The sequence below is a fragment of the Pseudorca crassidens genome, chromosome 1 (assembly GCF_039906515.1).
Source record: "Pseudorca crassidens isolate mPseCra1 chromosome 1, mPseCra1.hap1, whole genome shotgun sequence".
Classification (NCBI taxonomy): Eukaryota; Metazoa; Chordata; class Mammalia; order Artiodactyla; family Delphinidae; genus Pseudorca; species Pseudorca crassidens.
This window is the reverse complement of record NC_090296.1, coordinates 15,955,575-15,973,250: the sequence shown is the minus strand read 5'-3', so window position 1 is coordinate 15,973,250 and position 17,676 is coordinate 15,955,575. Positions and strand designations below refer to the sequence as shown.

General features: G+C 36.7%; 1 protein-coding gene across 2 annotated transcripts in view; it reads right to left on the bottom strand.

The window, feature by feature from the left end:
* The window catches only part of PTPN21 (protein tyrosine phosphatase non-receptor type 21), a 71,655-nt gene that overhangs the window by 35,379 nt on the left and 18,600 nt on the right, over positions 1-17,676 (bottom strand). For both annotated transcript variants that reach the window (XR_010941186.1, XM_067728507.1), the window contains exons 3-6: positions 6,629-6,798; positions 3,079-3,176; positions 1,760-1,827; positions 891-961 (exon numbers count right to left, since the gene is read on the bottom strand). Coding sequence is in view for 1 of the 2 variants with exons in the window: in XM_067728507.1 (XP_067584608.1) it covers positions 891-961; positions 1,760-1,827; positions 3,079-3,176; positions 6,629-6,798 (407 nt within the window). In the remaining variant the exon portion in view is untranslated. The remainder of the gene's footprint in view (positions 1-890; positions 962-1,759; positions 1,828-3,078; positions 3,177-6,628; positions 6,799-17,676) is intronic.

The window sequence follows — 17,676 nt, the reverse complement described above, 5'->3', positions numbered from 1 at the left end:
GAAGAGATTCATGAACATTTGAGGAGAAGAGGGGAGACAAGTCAAAAGTGATATTTTAGGAAGATTAATCTTTTGTGAGTGACTGTATGGATTTGAGTGGGGACAGATTAAAGGCAAAAGGTTATTTTTAATGGGAGGGGATGAATAATAGGTTATACTTAGACAGACCTGGGTTCAGATCCCACCTCTACCACATGTAACTTTGGGCAAGTTATTTAGTCTTTGTGAGCTTGATTTTCCCAATCTGTAAGGAGATAGTAACATTTACCTTAAAGAATGGTTATAAGAATTTAATGATATATAAAGTACTTGGAACTGCGTGGTATTTGGTTTAGAATAAAACCTAGCATTCTCTAGGACAGGGTTTTTGGACAACACATACAGATTCACTCTCAAAGAAAGTCACGTTCTGCCCAGAAGCAGGGGTCAGGGCAATAAGCACCACAGCTCTCAGCAGAGCTCCCCCAGAGGACAGAAACACAGCTTCCAAAGGTGTAAGGTGGGGGACTAGGGGGGCGGACACAAAAGAAAACATCACATCTGCCACATCACAAAAGAAAACACGTCTCCTTAATCTTGCATTAACCTACACAGGACCGAGTCACCACCAAAACCTTTAAGACATGGGATGAAGAACTGTCATCCTTCAGTGACTGCAGCTTTCCACCTCCTCAGTTTCATCAATGATAAAAAATGAATAATAAATGAGTTAATACGGGTAAGTGCTCATAAGAACACTTGGCACGCTGTGAGAGCTCTGCAAAGGTTGGCTCCTGGTAACTAGCAGTAGTAGCAGCAGCAGTAGTAAAGTTCCAAATTTAATGGTGTCGATGCATGGTTCAAATTCAAACAGGCATTAGCTCTAACCTATTTCCACTTCTCAGCGTTACCTGTATTTCTGATGCAGTAAGGCCACTTTTTGGGTTGCTTCCTCCAATACTTTTTCATCTTGTAACCACTCCTGGAAAAAACATACTGCAGTAAGTATGTAAACAAATCAACCAAATTTCTTAGAAGGAACGTTACTGACTCTTGCCACCAGCAGGCAAAACTAGGGCTAGTGTTAATGTGTGCGAGCTTTGCTTAAGGACATAATCATGATCTTTCTAAGGAATTACGTGGCTTCTGCTCAGGAGCCAAAACACTTGCCCTGCCTTCTCAATTCATCCCAGAGAAAGTTTCAGATGAGTTATTTCAGTTTGGTAACATCATCAGCCAGTTCCAAGCCCAGCACATAACACCTTGTGCATTCCCTGGCTGGTTGTGTAGACACTCGGAAGAGCGTACCACCTCCCGTAGTTGTTCCGACACACAGTTTCCCTGTCAGTTCCATCAGTAGTGACTTTAAACTGTAGAAGGCAGTATATCTTTCTGTCATCTACTCTTTAATTTGCTGATGAGAAACCAAATCCATTTCAACATAACTCTGTCAGGTTTTGAGCCTTCAGTTAAAAGCAAAACCTCTATGTGGTTCCACAGAAGTTGGAAATCTGTCCCTCTCTTTAGACTCACAGCCAAACACAAAATGAATTTCTCTGGCTGCAGTCCAATGACCACAGACCCTTCTGTTTCTGTGGGTTTACAAGGACCAGAAGACAACAGGCAAAGCATTTACACTTGAGCTGTTTATAAGAGGAAATTGATTTTTTAAACTCTATTCCCGCCTAGTAAGTCTACTATATGGACTTCATTTCAGGGAATATTAAGGGTATGGAAATAAATTGTTTTTAAAAAGGCCCAATGTCAAAAGAATTCTTACCACAGGAAGCAAGGCAAATTTCTGAAGAAAGTCCTGGGATTCATACTGATCAAAGTCACCAAAATCAGCTATATAAAATGACAAATATTCACATGTCAGTTATGCTTAACTGGAAGCAAAACATGCAGAACTAAATTCAATATGCAGTATAAAGATGGTGTGCTTATGATTTAGAAGTCAAATTTGCCTTATAGCTTATAAAGTGTATACTTTAAAAATACCTTTTTAAAAACATTAATTAGGTAGATTCATGTGTCTTGACTTGGAAAAAATGCCTTTTAATAAAGTGAAAAAAGCCAAGTTACAGACTATATATAAACCATCTCTTTTTTTGTCATTAAAAAACAAACAAAACCTACTTTGTAATCCTGTATGCTTACTTATGCACAGAAAAATGTCAGGAAGAAACCAAACCATTCATGGTAGTGATTATCTCTAGGGAAAGGAACTAGATCATCTGAATATGTTACAGCAAGATGTATTTGTTTAGAAACTTTTAATTGTTCGAAACATTGATAGTTCAGCAAAAAGCTTGGGAAAAACTAACTCTTAAAGCCAAAGACGACACTTAGGAAGCTTCAAAGTACCTTGAACAGGAATGTGGCTCCATGTGTATCAGGCATTTATTTGTCTAGAAATGACATATGTCTCCATGCCTGCTAATATCTGATGGAACTTTATTAATGATTCTTCTGATTAAATTTCAATTCCCAAGAGTAAATGCCAGTTATCATTTGAAATAATGCCCCATCAGAAGTCTTTCCAAAGTATATTACATACATGTAAATACATATAGATTAGACATGTGAAAAATGACAGTTAATTCAAAAATACTTGTGAAATGCAGAACTATCTATTATGATTGACGATGTTCTATAACCTAGGACAACTGAGAAACCAAACAAATGACGTATACTTAGAGTATAAGCGAACGTAACCTCATCGACCACATTGATCTTTCTTCTGAAAATATTAGCTAGCAGCAGATCAAGTTCCTGAACTAAAGGAATACACAGCTTATTAAATGCTATACATGTGTGTGCATATGTGTGTATTTCCTCTCTATTTTTGGTCTGTGCGCTCTGTTGACGTAACATGCTTAACCTTCCAGAAGTCTCGTATTTCACTGAAGTAATCCAAACTCATTTTTTTCCCCACAAGGAAGCCCCTTAGATAACAGAATATTCCACTAATATAAAAAACTACTTTATAGTAGTTATTTTCTATAAAGTCAGTTACTTTAAGAATCCCTTGCTGTTTCTGTTTAACATACATTTTAATCTGATAGATTTATTATATGATCAAGTGCCATTATTTACCTTGAACAGCCAAGCCTGCTAGCTGAATTGCTTGTTCTAATGTACAAGGAATGTTTCCTTCCAAGATATCCTTCTTCAGCTGCAGATAATACTGATACCTATAAAAAAAAAAGGTCAATTTTTAAAAGTCAATATCAGTATTACCTCCACTTGAGACACAATGCATTTTATCATAATTTGGTAGAGGAGCATAAACTAGCCAAAACCTTAAGCTCAGACGATTTCAAAGAACGACAGGAACATCCTTGACCATATCTATACCCACACGCACACACACACACACACACACACACACACACACACACACACACAATATAATCAATTTATTGAGTCACTTATCCTTAATTGTAGTTATTTGAAAGCTACAACCATCGAGAAGACAGCTGGTCATCTGTCTTATACCCTGTAAAAGTCTCTAAGTTTTGTCCTTTTTCGTTGGAGACATAGAGAATCAATGGCCAATTTTTACTTTAGAAACTGACTCGTAACTTGGTGATGTAAGACTTTCCTAGCCCTGGAGAGTAAAGCCAGAAAAAAAATGGTTCCGGACATTTCAGACCAGCCTTATATTAAAATATTCTTTGATGAAATACCAAAAAGAATAGTTTCTAAAATGCTTTCTTAATATTCTTGGGATGTGGGTTTACTTCTGTTTATGTTGTCAATATATAGGGTATTAGTTACCAGCACAAGCTTTAGTCAAGCAGACCTAGGTTAAATTCCAGATCTCTGATTTAGCATTTTGCATGAACTTGGGCAAGTCATAATCTGTGGGTTTAAGTTATCTCTAGTAAAATGAGGGCACTGTCACCCCTTCACAAGGCTGAACATATCAAGGAATATATGTAAAGCTCTCGGCATAATACTAGAACATAGCTGGTACTTAATAAACAACTGATACTATTATCAGCAATCATCTACTTCCAGCCAGCCAGCGGTATTTCATCTGTATCACTTCTCCATTTCCATAAGCTCTATAGTGAAGATTTATTCTGCTTTCCTCTTATTTTTTCACTTAGGTAATTACTAGGGCCTACTATGCATCAAGCATTGTTCTAGATGCTGGGGATACGGTGCTGAACGAAGATCCAGCAACTCTCTGCCAATACGGTCTATAGAACCATCTTGAATCCAGAATCTCTTCCAGGTTTGACATCTGTGAGGTTCAACCCAGTTACAGTTCACATTTGAATTCCCCTGAGAGCCCACCCTTTTAATCATTTCATATGTCCTTACATCATCCTATTTTAGCTACCTTTGAGGTTTCCATTCTTTGTTACCAAAAAGCTTGACCAGAACACCATCCTTTTAAACAAGGATTTAGATCCCACTTATCCCCTTCCACCTGCTAGTAGAACCCACAGACTTCCCTCAATCAGCAAATAGAATGCTGGTAGCTCTGAGATCTTGTCAAAGAAGAAACCTTGAAACATTCTCCCAGGCAGCTCCTTTCAAACACCTAAAGAAGTCTATCTATTGAATATGCTGTCCACATATTCCACTCTAAATATTCTTGGTTCTTTCCTTAAATCAAATCACTGGAAAGCAGGTCCACCCTCTAGACTAATGCCTAGATTATGGCATATACATTCCTAACTGGTCTCCTGCCTATAGTCTTGTCACCTATAATCTACCTTCCATGATGGGTGCTTTGTAAAATGCACATTTCATCATTCCCGTCCATTAAAATTCAAAAATGTCTGCCCCTGTTGATCTATGACTTTATGACTAGGACATTCCTTTTTTCAAGTCTCCGTTCTCCCCTCGAAGTAATGTCTGAAATTTCCTGAAAACATCAGTTGCTTTTACTATCCCCCTACTTTGCACAAGCTACTCCCGCTAACTAGAAAATTCCTTGTAAAGTCAAGTGAAAAGTCAACTTCTTTACACCCTGTTCATGTTCCCCACATCCCACCCCTAGGAATCCAGTGCTTTAATTAAAGCATGTATTATCATAATATACTATAATTGTTCATTTACATAGACTGTCAGTTCTACCAGATTGTGAGCAACTCCTCCAGAGTAAGAGTAAAGTATATCCATTTATATATTCATCTCCCACAGTAACCAATATAATTCTCACATACCGTATTATATCTTCAATAAATGTTTAAATAAATGAGCCAAAGTGGTCAGTCACTGTTTATTCCTCCTGGCTTCTACTTCTCTCTTCAATATTTATGTCTCAGATCTGTTTTATAGCCAGTTCATGCTTATCCCTACAACCTGTTTCTAGCTTCTTTGGTTATCTACCTTCTTCCAAAAATTAACTCTGAACTCAGTACTTAAAAAGAATATTCCACAAACACAGGGCAGTACCAGGTTCTTACTATCTGCAAGGCATTGTGTTAGATATTATGCGAAAGGCAAAGTTAAAGAAAACATGGGTTTAAAATCTAAGGAAAAGACACGTACAAACATAACTGTAGTGAAAGGCTGTGACAACTGCCATCGTAAGTACAAGCAAATTCTAGAATAGTCTGGAGGAGGCAAGACTCATTCCACCCTGAGGGACCACAGAAGCTTTATGGAGGAGGTGCCTTTTGAACTAAAATCAGATGAACAGGATTCCAGTACATATTTATGAAAGAAAGGTCTTGGACACAAAGGTGAAAAGGCATGCAGCATGTTCAGCACACTAGAAGTAGTCCAGCTTGGCTCAAAAGTAATGTTAAATGGGGTTAAAAAGATAAGGTAATGGTGGATTTTGAAGAATGTGAAAGGCAGGCTCAAGAATCCATATTTGGTATAAACAACAAGGTCCTACTGTATAGCACAGAAAACTATATTCAATATCCTATGATACACCATAACGGAAAAGAATATTAAAAAAACAATGTGTATGTATACACATATATATATATGTATATATAACTGAATCACTTTGCTGTACAGCAGTAATTAACACAACATTGTAAATCAACTGTACTTCAATTAAAAAAAAGAATCCAAATTTGATCCCTTGTTGTTTCTTTTGTTATTGCCAAGAAAAAAAAGAACATTTAGTTCCTCTATCCCACTCCTTAATACATTCTACCCTTGCTGCCTTTGTCCCTTTTAAGCGCACTTATTGGCCAAACTTTTCTGATCTCAAACACCTCCCCCACCTCCCCTTTGCCCCACACCTATGTACAGAATACTATGGCTGCTGGTGTCAGAATTAGAAGGACCCTTCTACACATTTCCTTGAGGAGTAAATGCAGATTTTGTGACAATTTTTTTTAAATCTCCTCTCTCATTTCATTGTTACAAAGGTCAGAAAAAACTCAACAAAAACATTAAAGGTGACATCACTACAAGAAGAGTTCACAGCCAGGGTAAAAACATCATTTTTCCTTTGAATCATTCCTTCATACCCGTGAACCCATAACTCATGCAACATGCAGTAAAGCACTGTGACACACCACATACCAGCACCTCCACGTAATACTGAGGCTAAAAATGCAGGGGCAAGAGGGCAAAGTTTAGCCTTATCTCCTGACTCCAACCTTAATTTCACCTTTGTAATTTCACTGGATTTCCTAGAAACAAACAGCACATTATTTCTTACCTGGTAATCTCCTGCTGCAGCTGTGAAACTGAAGGCACATAAAACACCACTCCAAAATAGACGGTAGGTTCCAATGCATATTTATCCAGCTGCTTCTTTAGAGGTTTTTCCAAATCTACCCACCGGCGCTGGTTTTGCTTGTTGTAGTACCAGAGGCTGAAGTAAGTGATCTGGAAAGAGGGAGAATCACTGAAGGAAGCAGAAATGTACAAAAGGATTTAATTGCTCTAATCCATGACCTGGGACCAAGTGACCGTCTCCTATTGCTTCTCTTCTCAGAAAGAGACCACAGCAAAAGCTGAAGGGGGGGAAAAAAAAAGGAGGCAAGACCTATCTCTATCTAGATACTCATTCAGGAAATAGAGGCGAAAAGTCGGTTACGCTTGCAGACTGTTTCTTGAACCCTGCATAGAAAAATGTCTAGACATCAGAATGCAGCAGGTGCTACAGGATTTTACATAAGTTCAACAAAAAAACGTAAAATGTTTAGTTTTTAAATTATCAAAATACTACATTACCGTAATTAATATTTTATAATAAGCATAACTGGGGTTTGACCTAGTTGAATTCTGACTAGTGTTAATCCAACTTGGCACTACGCTCAAATTTGGCATCTATGAATAAATTATTTCATGTAAATACCAAAAATTCTAGTAATAAAGATGTAATTGCAACTTTTCTTTGCCCCCCGCAAAGTTCACTAGATACCAATTTAAGCAACTGTAATGCTGTGGAGGTAAATACACACATACACACACACACACACACACACACACACACACACACACCCCATGAGAAAAGCTATATACCTAAAGCAGTAAAATAACTTAAGTGTCTTACTCGGAGGTTTAAGAAAAATGCCCAGATATGAGCATTCAAATCTTAGTTGCTGTGTAATAAACTGTTCTAGTAAATCAATCCTAACCCTGGGTCTTGTCCATCTGAAAAAGTGCTAATGCACTTAAGGGTTGAAATGACAGCCTCAGGCCACTGCTAACATTTACCTCAAAAATCCATTTACAGATCAAGGCAATGGAAAAATCACTGCTTTGTTCTAGATTCTTAGAGTAACACTGTCAAATAGAACTTCCTACGATGATGGGACTGCTCTGTATCTACACTCTCCAGTATAACACACATGTGGCTACTGGGGACTTGAAATGTGGCTAGTGCAGCTGAGGCACCAAATCCCCAATGGTACTTAATTTTAACTGACTTAAATAACCGCAAACATCTAGTGGCCATTATACTGGATAATATAGCTTTAGAGCAACAATAAAACAAGAACTAACACTCAGGCCATTTCTTTAACCTGTAATCCTCAAAAAAATGAGTTTTTAATTTACAGAGAAAAAGTGACCTCAATATTCAAACATGTCCTCAGGGGGCTTCCCTGGTGGTGCAGTGGTTGAGAGTCCGCCTGCCGATGCAGGGGACACAGGTTCGTGCCCCGGTCTGGGAAGATCCCACATGCCGCGGAGCGGCTGGACCTGTGAGCCACGGCCGCTGGGCCTGCACGTCTGGAGCCTGTGCTCCGCAACGGGAGAGGCCACAACAGTGAGAGGCCCGTGTACCGCAAAAAACAAAACAAAACAAAACATGTCCTCAATATTAATAATTTCATCTTGCAAGTTTTTACAAAGAAAGAACCATACCTTTAAAATGAGTCTATTAATCAAAGAAACTCAACAAGAGTGAGGAATGTATCCATTTTCCCTTTATACACAAACAGCTAGAATAGTGCAGGAATTCAGTAAATTTTGAATGAAAGAATGAATGTTCTCCGCTTCTCAGTTGCCACCCAAGTCATCACATACGAATGGAATATTTTGGACATCTACTATGTTGGATCAGGTTCTGTTCCAAGAACTACAACAATATCATAGATTAAATCACCCCCATTAACTTATCAAATAGATACTTGTTGTGTGTGTTAAACTCTAAAACCAGTGTTTCTCCAAGTGCTGTCCTTGGACCACCTCTACCAGAATTACCTGGAGAGCAGTGAGCCCTACAGAGCTATTAAACTCTTAAGTAATTCTCGTACCCTTTAAAGTTTGAAAATCACTGCACTACAGCACACCGCCCCCCTCCAGTGTTATGTAGGAGATAGTCATATGAACAACCTATCCTTGAAAAGCTGTGTGGAGATCATTATTTTTGAAAATCCAAACACACTGTAATACAGCACAAAGTCTGAGTCCTACTGTTGTTATTTTCTGAAGTTATGATTATGTTTATAAAATAAATTATATGTTACCTGTAGGAAAAGAATAGTATCACATTTTTGGAAAACAGGTACTATTCCTATTCCTTCTTTCTTCTGAACTGCAACTTACAGAAAAGAAAAATCTGGTAACAGAAAGATGTTGCTAAAAGTCCAAAGTCCTGGGTTTAATTTCCAATACTTGCTCACTGTGAAGTGGAAAAGTCAATCAGTACAATTCGGTTTTCTCAAGTGTAAAATAAGGTAATACCTCCCTCATAACTCCATCGTGAGACCTAAATGTGAAACACATATGAATGCATTTTGCCACTAGAAAACCACTATATTTATAAAAGATTATTTAGTTTCACCCACTCTGCTAAACACCAACAAAATCGATTAAAGACCCTGACAAAAAAAAACTTTTCTAATTACATTTATTTGGATTGATTACAACACAATACATTTCTGTTCATTGTATTTATGTTTTGTGTTCTATTTTAGAACTAGGCTGCATGTACCATGTTTGGTCTATAAAACATACCACTGCTATGCACTTAATTCAATAAATATTTATTTTTTGCCATAAACACAGAAGACTGGATATTCTTTAGAATCTAAAACTGTTTTGGTCATAACGGTATATCACTTTTAATCAAAATTAAAAGGTCTTAAAAATACTCTTTGTAAACATGACTCTTCCCTTTAAATCTAGTTGGGCCTGAATCCTCCAAACACAAAAATTTAAATAGAATTATAAAACTATAGGTTTATTACATAATTTGTGGCTGCACCTTTTGTGAACTGATCATGATATACAAAAATATCTGAATAATCTGCTGGCATTCTAAAAATAAGCACATTCTAGAAGAAATAAACTCTTAAAAATCTGCTAAGTTTGTTTATTATAGCAATGCATTTATTATGCCACATATGGATAGAAAATCAAGAAGTACATTTGTAAAATTGCATCATAATTAGCTTTTTTATTTACAAATTATATACCTTATAAAGGAGTATCAAGAACTTTGTGCAAACAGCTGAATACAGATTTGGCAAATTATTTATTGATTAGCTATTTTAGTCATAGGAAAGTCTAAGATTTTAGACATTTGAACACTAACCCACTTTATGTTGTAGTAAAGTATTTGCTTTGGTACCTGTCCCTGTGTTCAAGTTCTCTCTTAAGTGGTAGTTCAGGCTAGCCAAAATAAAGTTTATATCTTGTAAATACTTTCAAGGAGGTATCATATTTCTAAAATTGCTCCAAGAAATGTTTATATACATATGAGTAACTAAAATCTCATAATATTATAACCCTTGGACTCAATGCTTTCTTAGAATTTCTACACATACATACTGAAATAACAACATCTGATTCCAGAGATTTTATAATATAATATGGTTTGTTTCTGAGATGAGTACGTAGAGGTTGAGCAATAAAATGTTGTGATTAAATTTCGTCAGGCATAGAATTTTCTGTATAAGTCCACTTTGGGGTATTTGTCTTGGATGACAACCTTGAGAAGCCGGATAATTAATTCTCTCCCCCCACAAAAAAATTTAAACCTATCCATAAAGAAAACAAAGGGGGAGAGGGAATCAAAGACACGTAGAGAACATTTCCTTCCTCATTCTATAGGCCAGCATTATCCTGATACCAAAGCCAGACAAAAGACACCACCATAAAAGAAATCTATAAACCAATATCCCTTATAACAATAGGTGCAAAAATCCTCAACAAAATACTAGCAAACTGAATCCAACAGCATACTGAAAAGATTATACATCATGACCAAGGGGGACTCAACCCAGGAGTACAACATAAAACAATCAATCAATGTGACATATTATTGACATGAAGGGAAAAAAACAACCATCTCAATTGACACAGAAAAAGCATTTGACAAAACCCAACACTCTTTCATGATCAAAATACTCAAACAAGGAATACAAGAGAACTTCTTGAAAGCATTTATGAAAATCCCCAGCTAATATCACACTGAATGGTAAAAGATTGAAAGCTTTTGCCCTAAGATCAGGAACAAGGCAAGTATGCCCATATTCAACACCACTAGTCAACACTGTACTGGAAATTCTAGCCAAAGCAATTAGCTAAGAAAACGAAATAAAAGCGTCCAAACTGGAAAAGTAAGAAGTAAAACCATCTCCATGCACAGATGACATGATCCTATATATTTTTAAAAATCCCAAAAGAGCCCTTACCAAAAAAACAACAACAACGACAAAACTACTAGAGCCAATAAACTCAGCAAAGTTGCAAGGTTCAAGATCAACATGCAGAAATCAGTATGGATTCCATATACCAGCAACGGAAAATTCAAAAAGGAAATTAAGAAAACAATTCCATTTATAATAGCATCCAAGAGAATAAAATACCTAGAAATAAATTTAACCAAGGAGGTGAAAAGATGTGTATACTGAACAATACAAAACATTGCTGAAAGAAATTAAATGGAAAGATATTCTGTGTTCACAGACTGGAACACTTAATATTGTTAAGATGGCAACACTACCCAAAGTGACCTACAGATTCAAATGCAATCCGTATCAAACTTCCAAGAGCCTTTTTCACAGAAATGGAAAAGCCAATCCTCAGATTCATGTGAACTGCAAGGGGACCCAAATTTGCAAAACAATATCAAAAAAGAACAAAGTTGGGAGACTCACACTTTCTAATTTTAAAACTTACTACTAAGCTACCATAATCAAAACAGTGAGATACCAGTATAAGGAGAGACGTTTAGATCAGTGACATAGAACTGAGTCCAGAAATAAATCCATGTATCTATGGTCAACTGATTTTCAACAAGAGTACCAAGACTATTCAACGGAGAAAAAAACAGTCTCTTCAACAAATGGTTCTGGGACAATTAAAGATCCGCAATCAAAAGCATGAAGCTAGACCCTGACCTCACACCATATACAAAAATTAACTCAAGCTGGATCAATGACCTAAATGTAAGGACTAAACCATAAAACTCTTGAGAAGAAAACATAGAAGTAAACTTTCATGACCCTGAATTTGGAAACAGATTCTTAGATATGATGCCAAAAGTATGAGAAACAAAGGGAAAAACATATTTGACTTCATCAAAATTTAAAACTGTGTGCATCAAAGAACCAAATCAAGAAAGCAAAAAGACAACCTTCAGAATGGGAGAAAATATTTCCAAATCATATATTTGATAAGGGTCTAGAATCTAGAATATATAAAGAACTCACACAACAACAAAAAGACAAACAACTTATTTTTAAAAACAGGCAAAGGACTTCGATATTTCTCCAAAGAACACAAACAAATGGCCAAGAAACACATGAAAAAATGCTCAATCACCAGTAGTGAAAACCAACCCAGAACCACAATGAGATACCATTCCACACCCATTAGGATGGCTATAACTTAAAACAGAAAATAAGTGTTGCTGAGGAAGTGGAGAAATTGGAACCCTTGTATATTGCTGGTAAGAATGTAAAGTGGTTCAGCTGCTATGGAAAACAATTTAGCAGCTCCTCAAAAAATTAAACATATAATTACCATGTGACACAGCAATTCCACTCCTATATATTTTCCTGAAAGAACTAAAAACAGGCACTCAAACAAATACATGTAAACACATGTTTATAGCAGGACTGTTTGCAGTAGCCAAAAGGTGGAAACAAGCCAAATGTCCATCAGTAGATGAAAAGATAATTATGGAATATACATACAGTGGAACATTATTCAATCATTTTTTAAAAAAGTAGACACATGTTACAACATGGATGAACTTCAGAAACATTACGCTAAGTGAAAGAAGACAGTCACAAAAGGTCACATGTTGTATAACTCCATTTAAAGGAAATATCCAGAATAGATGATCCATAGAGACAGAAAGTAGACTGGTGGTTGTGAGGTGTGGAAGTAGGGAGGAATGGGGAGTAACTGCTTAATAGGTAGAGGATTTTCATTTAGGGTAATAAAATTGTTTTGGAACTAGACAGAGGTAGTATTGTGAATGTACTAAATGCCATTGAATTGTTTACTTTGAAATGGTTAACTTTCTGTTGTGTGAATTTCATCTCAAAAAAGATATTTTTGAGGATCAGAACCACTCAAAATCAAATACACAATTTTAAAACTTTATTTTTAGATGTTTAAATACATCATATTCAGTGTATTTGAAAAAGTCTAAGGGGAAAAAAATGAACCAGAAATAGATGAACCTAGCTACGGGTTAATTATATTTTCTACTTTCTAATATCTATGCTTAGGTCAAGATTTTGTACAGTTTGACAAATACCTGGCAAACTCAACTATGTGAACATAAATGAAAAACACAGAATAAGCAATAATGTGTTTGAGTAATGAAAAATTTGTCAAAATCAAAGCAATAAAAGTATATGCCCTTGACAAAGAAGAAATTTCTCCTTCCTCTTTTACAGAACTTTTTTTTATTTTATTTTACACATACTTGTAATGAGTTTAGTAATCTGGTTATCCAATTAAAAGCAGATTAAAAGATGACAAATTACTGAAATCCCCTGGCAGTCCAGTGTTTAGGATTCTGTGTACTTTCACTGCCCTGGGCCTGGGTTCGATCCCTGGTTGAGGAACTAAGATCCCATAAGCCTGCAGTGCAGACAAAAAAAAAAAAAAAAAAAGACAAATAAAGGGGAAAGACTGGTTAAGTAGCATGTTGGCAGCAGCAGGAAGTGATGGATAACACTGTTTCACCAAGAGAGAACACATACAAACAAAAACCCTTTCAAAGGAAGTTAGAAAGAATTACAAAGGCAAAGTAGCCTGGAGTTATTTTTCAAAGGAACAAATAACTCTAAACATTAATTAGTCATGTATTTAATAACAACCATTGTTGCTAAAAATTAGTCAGTGTCCTTTTGTAGACACTGAGGGGTAGAGAAGTTTATAAAGTTTTCTAAAAATTGGCATTATAAATAGTTTGAAAAATAAATTTATTAAAAAAGGAGGCTTCCATGGTGGCGCAGTGGTTAAGAATCCACCTGCCAACGCAGGGGACACGGGTTCGAGCCCTGGTCTGGAAGGTTCCCACATGCCGCGGAGCATGCCGTGTACCACAACTACTGAGCCTGCGCTCTACAACCCGCTAGCCACAACTACTGAAGCCTGTGCACCTGGAGCCCATGCTCCGCAGCAAGAGAAGCCACCGCAATGAGAAGCCCACACACCGCAACAAAGAGTAGCCCCTGCGCACCGCAACTGGAGAAAGCCCGCGCACGGCAATGAAGACCCATTGCAGCGAAAAATAAAATAAATAAATTAAGAAAAAAAAAAAACTCTGGACCAAATAGTTAAAAGGCAAAGTTAATTATTTCATTTCCCAAATATAGTTAGAAAAATAACTTATTTTATATACAGCTTTACAGTACTTGAGCCAACTGTGGTTTCATTACTTCACTTGTAAGTTCAACCATATTTTCCAAAGCCATGAAAAGATATTTCAGTTTTTTGCTGTTTGGGGAACTGCTGTTATTTCTATTGATGTTTCCTCCCGGGGGCTACTGCAATTCCCATAGCTGCCACTAGCACGGTGTAGTGCCAAGAGCACAGACTGACGGTCCAAAGGCTTTCGGCTTCTGAATCCTGGCTCCACCACTGACCAGCTCTTGAGCAAGTCACTTCCTCACTGAGTCTCAGCTTATCCATAGGGAAAATGACACGGACTCTGCCTTCCTCAAAACGTTGTGGTAAAGTACCTTTGCAAGTTTTAATTGTGCTGATAAACTTAAAAGCACTCAGAACATTTGCTATGAGTACATTAAATTTAGCAGATAGGATCTCTTTAGGTGTGTCTGAGAAAGCAGAACAAAACTTGAGTCAGTTATGCTTCTTCCATGAAAATAAAAATGTCCAAATAATCGTCAAACTAATGTCTTCCTTTTATTTAAAGTTACCAGGACCTTTTATTTATTTATTTTTTAAATACAAAAACTTTGGTACAGACAGGCTCCCCTGTGTGCCTTAAATTTCAACTATTACCAGTCATTACTTGATCTAGATGTTTCCTCAGAATCATGTTTTCTCTTCCTTGAGTCCAAATTTTTGGGGTTACGCACATCCTGTATTGTTTATGGGCTTGGTTTAATTGTAATAAAAATTTCCCCATAGCGGGGCTTCCCTGGTGGCGCAGTGGTTGAGAGTCCGCCTGCCGATGCAGGAGACACGGGTTCGTGCCCCGGTCTCAGAAGATCCCACGTGCCGCGGAGGGGCTGGGCCCGTGAGCCATGGCCACTGGGCCTGTGCGTCCAGAGCCTGTGCTCCGTAACGGGAGAGGCCACAACAGTGAGAGGCCCGCGTACCGCAAAAAAAAAAAAAAAAAAAAAAATTTCCCCATAAACCAGCCTTTAATAATTGGCTTTTGGGAGACCTCCCTGGTGGTCCAGTGGGTAAGACTCCACGCTCCCAATGCAGGGGTCCCAGGTTCGATCCCTGGTCGGGGAACTAGATCCCACATGCATGCCGCAACTAAGAGTTCACATGCCGCAACGAAGATCCCGCGTGCCGCAACTAAGACCCAGCAAAAATAAACAAATATTTTTTTAAAAATTTTAAGATAAACACTAATAATATTTATATGTAATATAAATATTAAAATAAATATTTAAAATAAATGAATAAATACTTAAATAATTCTTTTTAATGGTTTTTGGTTCATGCCTCCCACCACTCCTAACTACCCAGTACCTTTCCCAATAAGAAACTTTACCTCCACTTGGCTTCTCTTTCTCACAGCTGTCTCTACTCCCACTGTGACCAAATCAAGCTGACTTGACCTGTGGGGAAACTCATTCCAATTGAAGCCTCTCAATATCTGAGTCTTCTAGCATCCTCTAGATCAATCCTCAATTATCACTGAATAATTTTTGTGAAACTTCCTCACTGTCATGTTTATAGTCACCCTTTCCTATTTTGTTCTGAACAAACATATCAGGAGTTTTCATAAAGTTATTCAATGATTTTTCCATAAAAACAAAAGTTGCACAGTTACAAAACTTGGCTTCTTTCCAGACACAACATAGTTGACTTACTTTAAAAGAACTAACATTTACTCTGAAAACAAGGTGATTTTGATAATTCAGCTTTCTGTTCAGATGAAAAGACAGTTTACAAATTTTAGAGCTTGGATAAAAGGTGCAGTACCCCAAATCACAGTCATTTAAAGAGACACCAGCTATTATAAGCAGGTCCAAATCCTGTCAGAATGTAAACCCTTTCCAAATCCAAGTCATTTCTTGTCTAATTATTTTAAGAGTCTTTTTAGTTGTACTATTTTTAAAGTAGAGGGACATACAAATTAGCCAAAGGGTTTTTTAAGCCACTGATGCACTGAGTTTGATAAAAGTTAATCCCATATAAAATTGCAACTATAATTTTATCCTGATGCTTTTCTTAGACTAGGCAGAAGTCAGAAGACTTTTCATCAGGAGGGAGATGAGAGGAGACAGCACTAGATAAAGCCTATCCCTGGCAGAGATCATCTAACAAGGGCAGTTAACAAGTATTAACCTAATTCAAGTCTAGAGCTTACCTCTACACGGTGTGTGCCATAAATAATGAAGCACTGCACTTCTTCCTTTTGACAGATACTGTGATGGTCACAATGCCTCAAAGCACACAGTATTTTTTTTTTCTTTTCTGTTTAATTTCAATCCATTTTCTTCTATCATTGGTTAAATAATACATTACCTATTTGAGAGTCAAGGTTACAATATACAATATCACTGTACTCTACACATATGAGGATTCAAGAAGATGACAATCAAAAGTACATCTTAGTCTTGAAATTATACTGAAACTTATTACACTGAAGCCCAAGTAACTGAAGTCCTTAAATGACCAGATTTTGTTGTTGTTATTGGAGCATTTAACTTCCAGGAAAAAAGTAAAGCGGTAAGCCAATTTCTTGAAAGTCCAGGATGTGAATTGGGATCACTATTTACACAGAGGACTGCTCACAGCTTTTCTACTTACCATCCTGGACAGTAAGATGCTTTGAAGAAACAATGATCCTGAAACACAATAAGATCACTCTTCAAAAAATATACTTTCTAAGAAAAATGGACTAAAGTCTTAGAAGGATTCATCTTTTCATTCAATGAATATTGATTGAATACCTACTGTGAGTCAAACACTGTTCAGGGTGGTAGGGATACAGCACTGAACAAAAGAACACAATTCCTGCCCTCAAGTAACTTACATTCCAGTAGGAGGAGAAAGACAAGCAAAATTATCTGAGAAGTTAGATACTGATAAATGCTATGAAGAAAGATATTCAATTATAAAATTAAAATGTCAAACATGTTTTTACAGAGTAAGCTAGAATTAAACAGGAAAATTTAGTACATATAACATTTTACTACACAAAAATGACAGAAATAACAGATGTTACTGCACACACTTTCAACATCAAAGGTTGATGTTCTCTATTTGTACTACCACATATGAGGTCACTTTGTTTAGGACACACGAAACTGAGGGTAAAACAGAGCCTTCCATTCTTCAATCATTTTAGTTAACTAGTTTGTTATATTGCAGGATCATGTCTTATATGCCATTCCAAGAAATGAATTAGTTAGATTTCTTTTTGTTCAAATCTCCTAAATTTGGGCCTTTTGGGGCTTGCTTATTAGCTTAATTCACAAATGCCTATGTTTTAGGGCAATGAATAAATAGTAGCTCTTCTCTTTTTATTGAGAGGACAGTGAAAAAAAACAGATAACCTCAGTCTAATTTGGCCCATATTCCAGTTTTTATATTTCAATTAAGTCACAGGAAAAAAATACTTTTCATGTTTTCTTG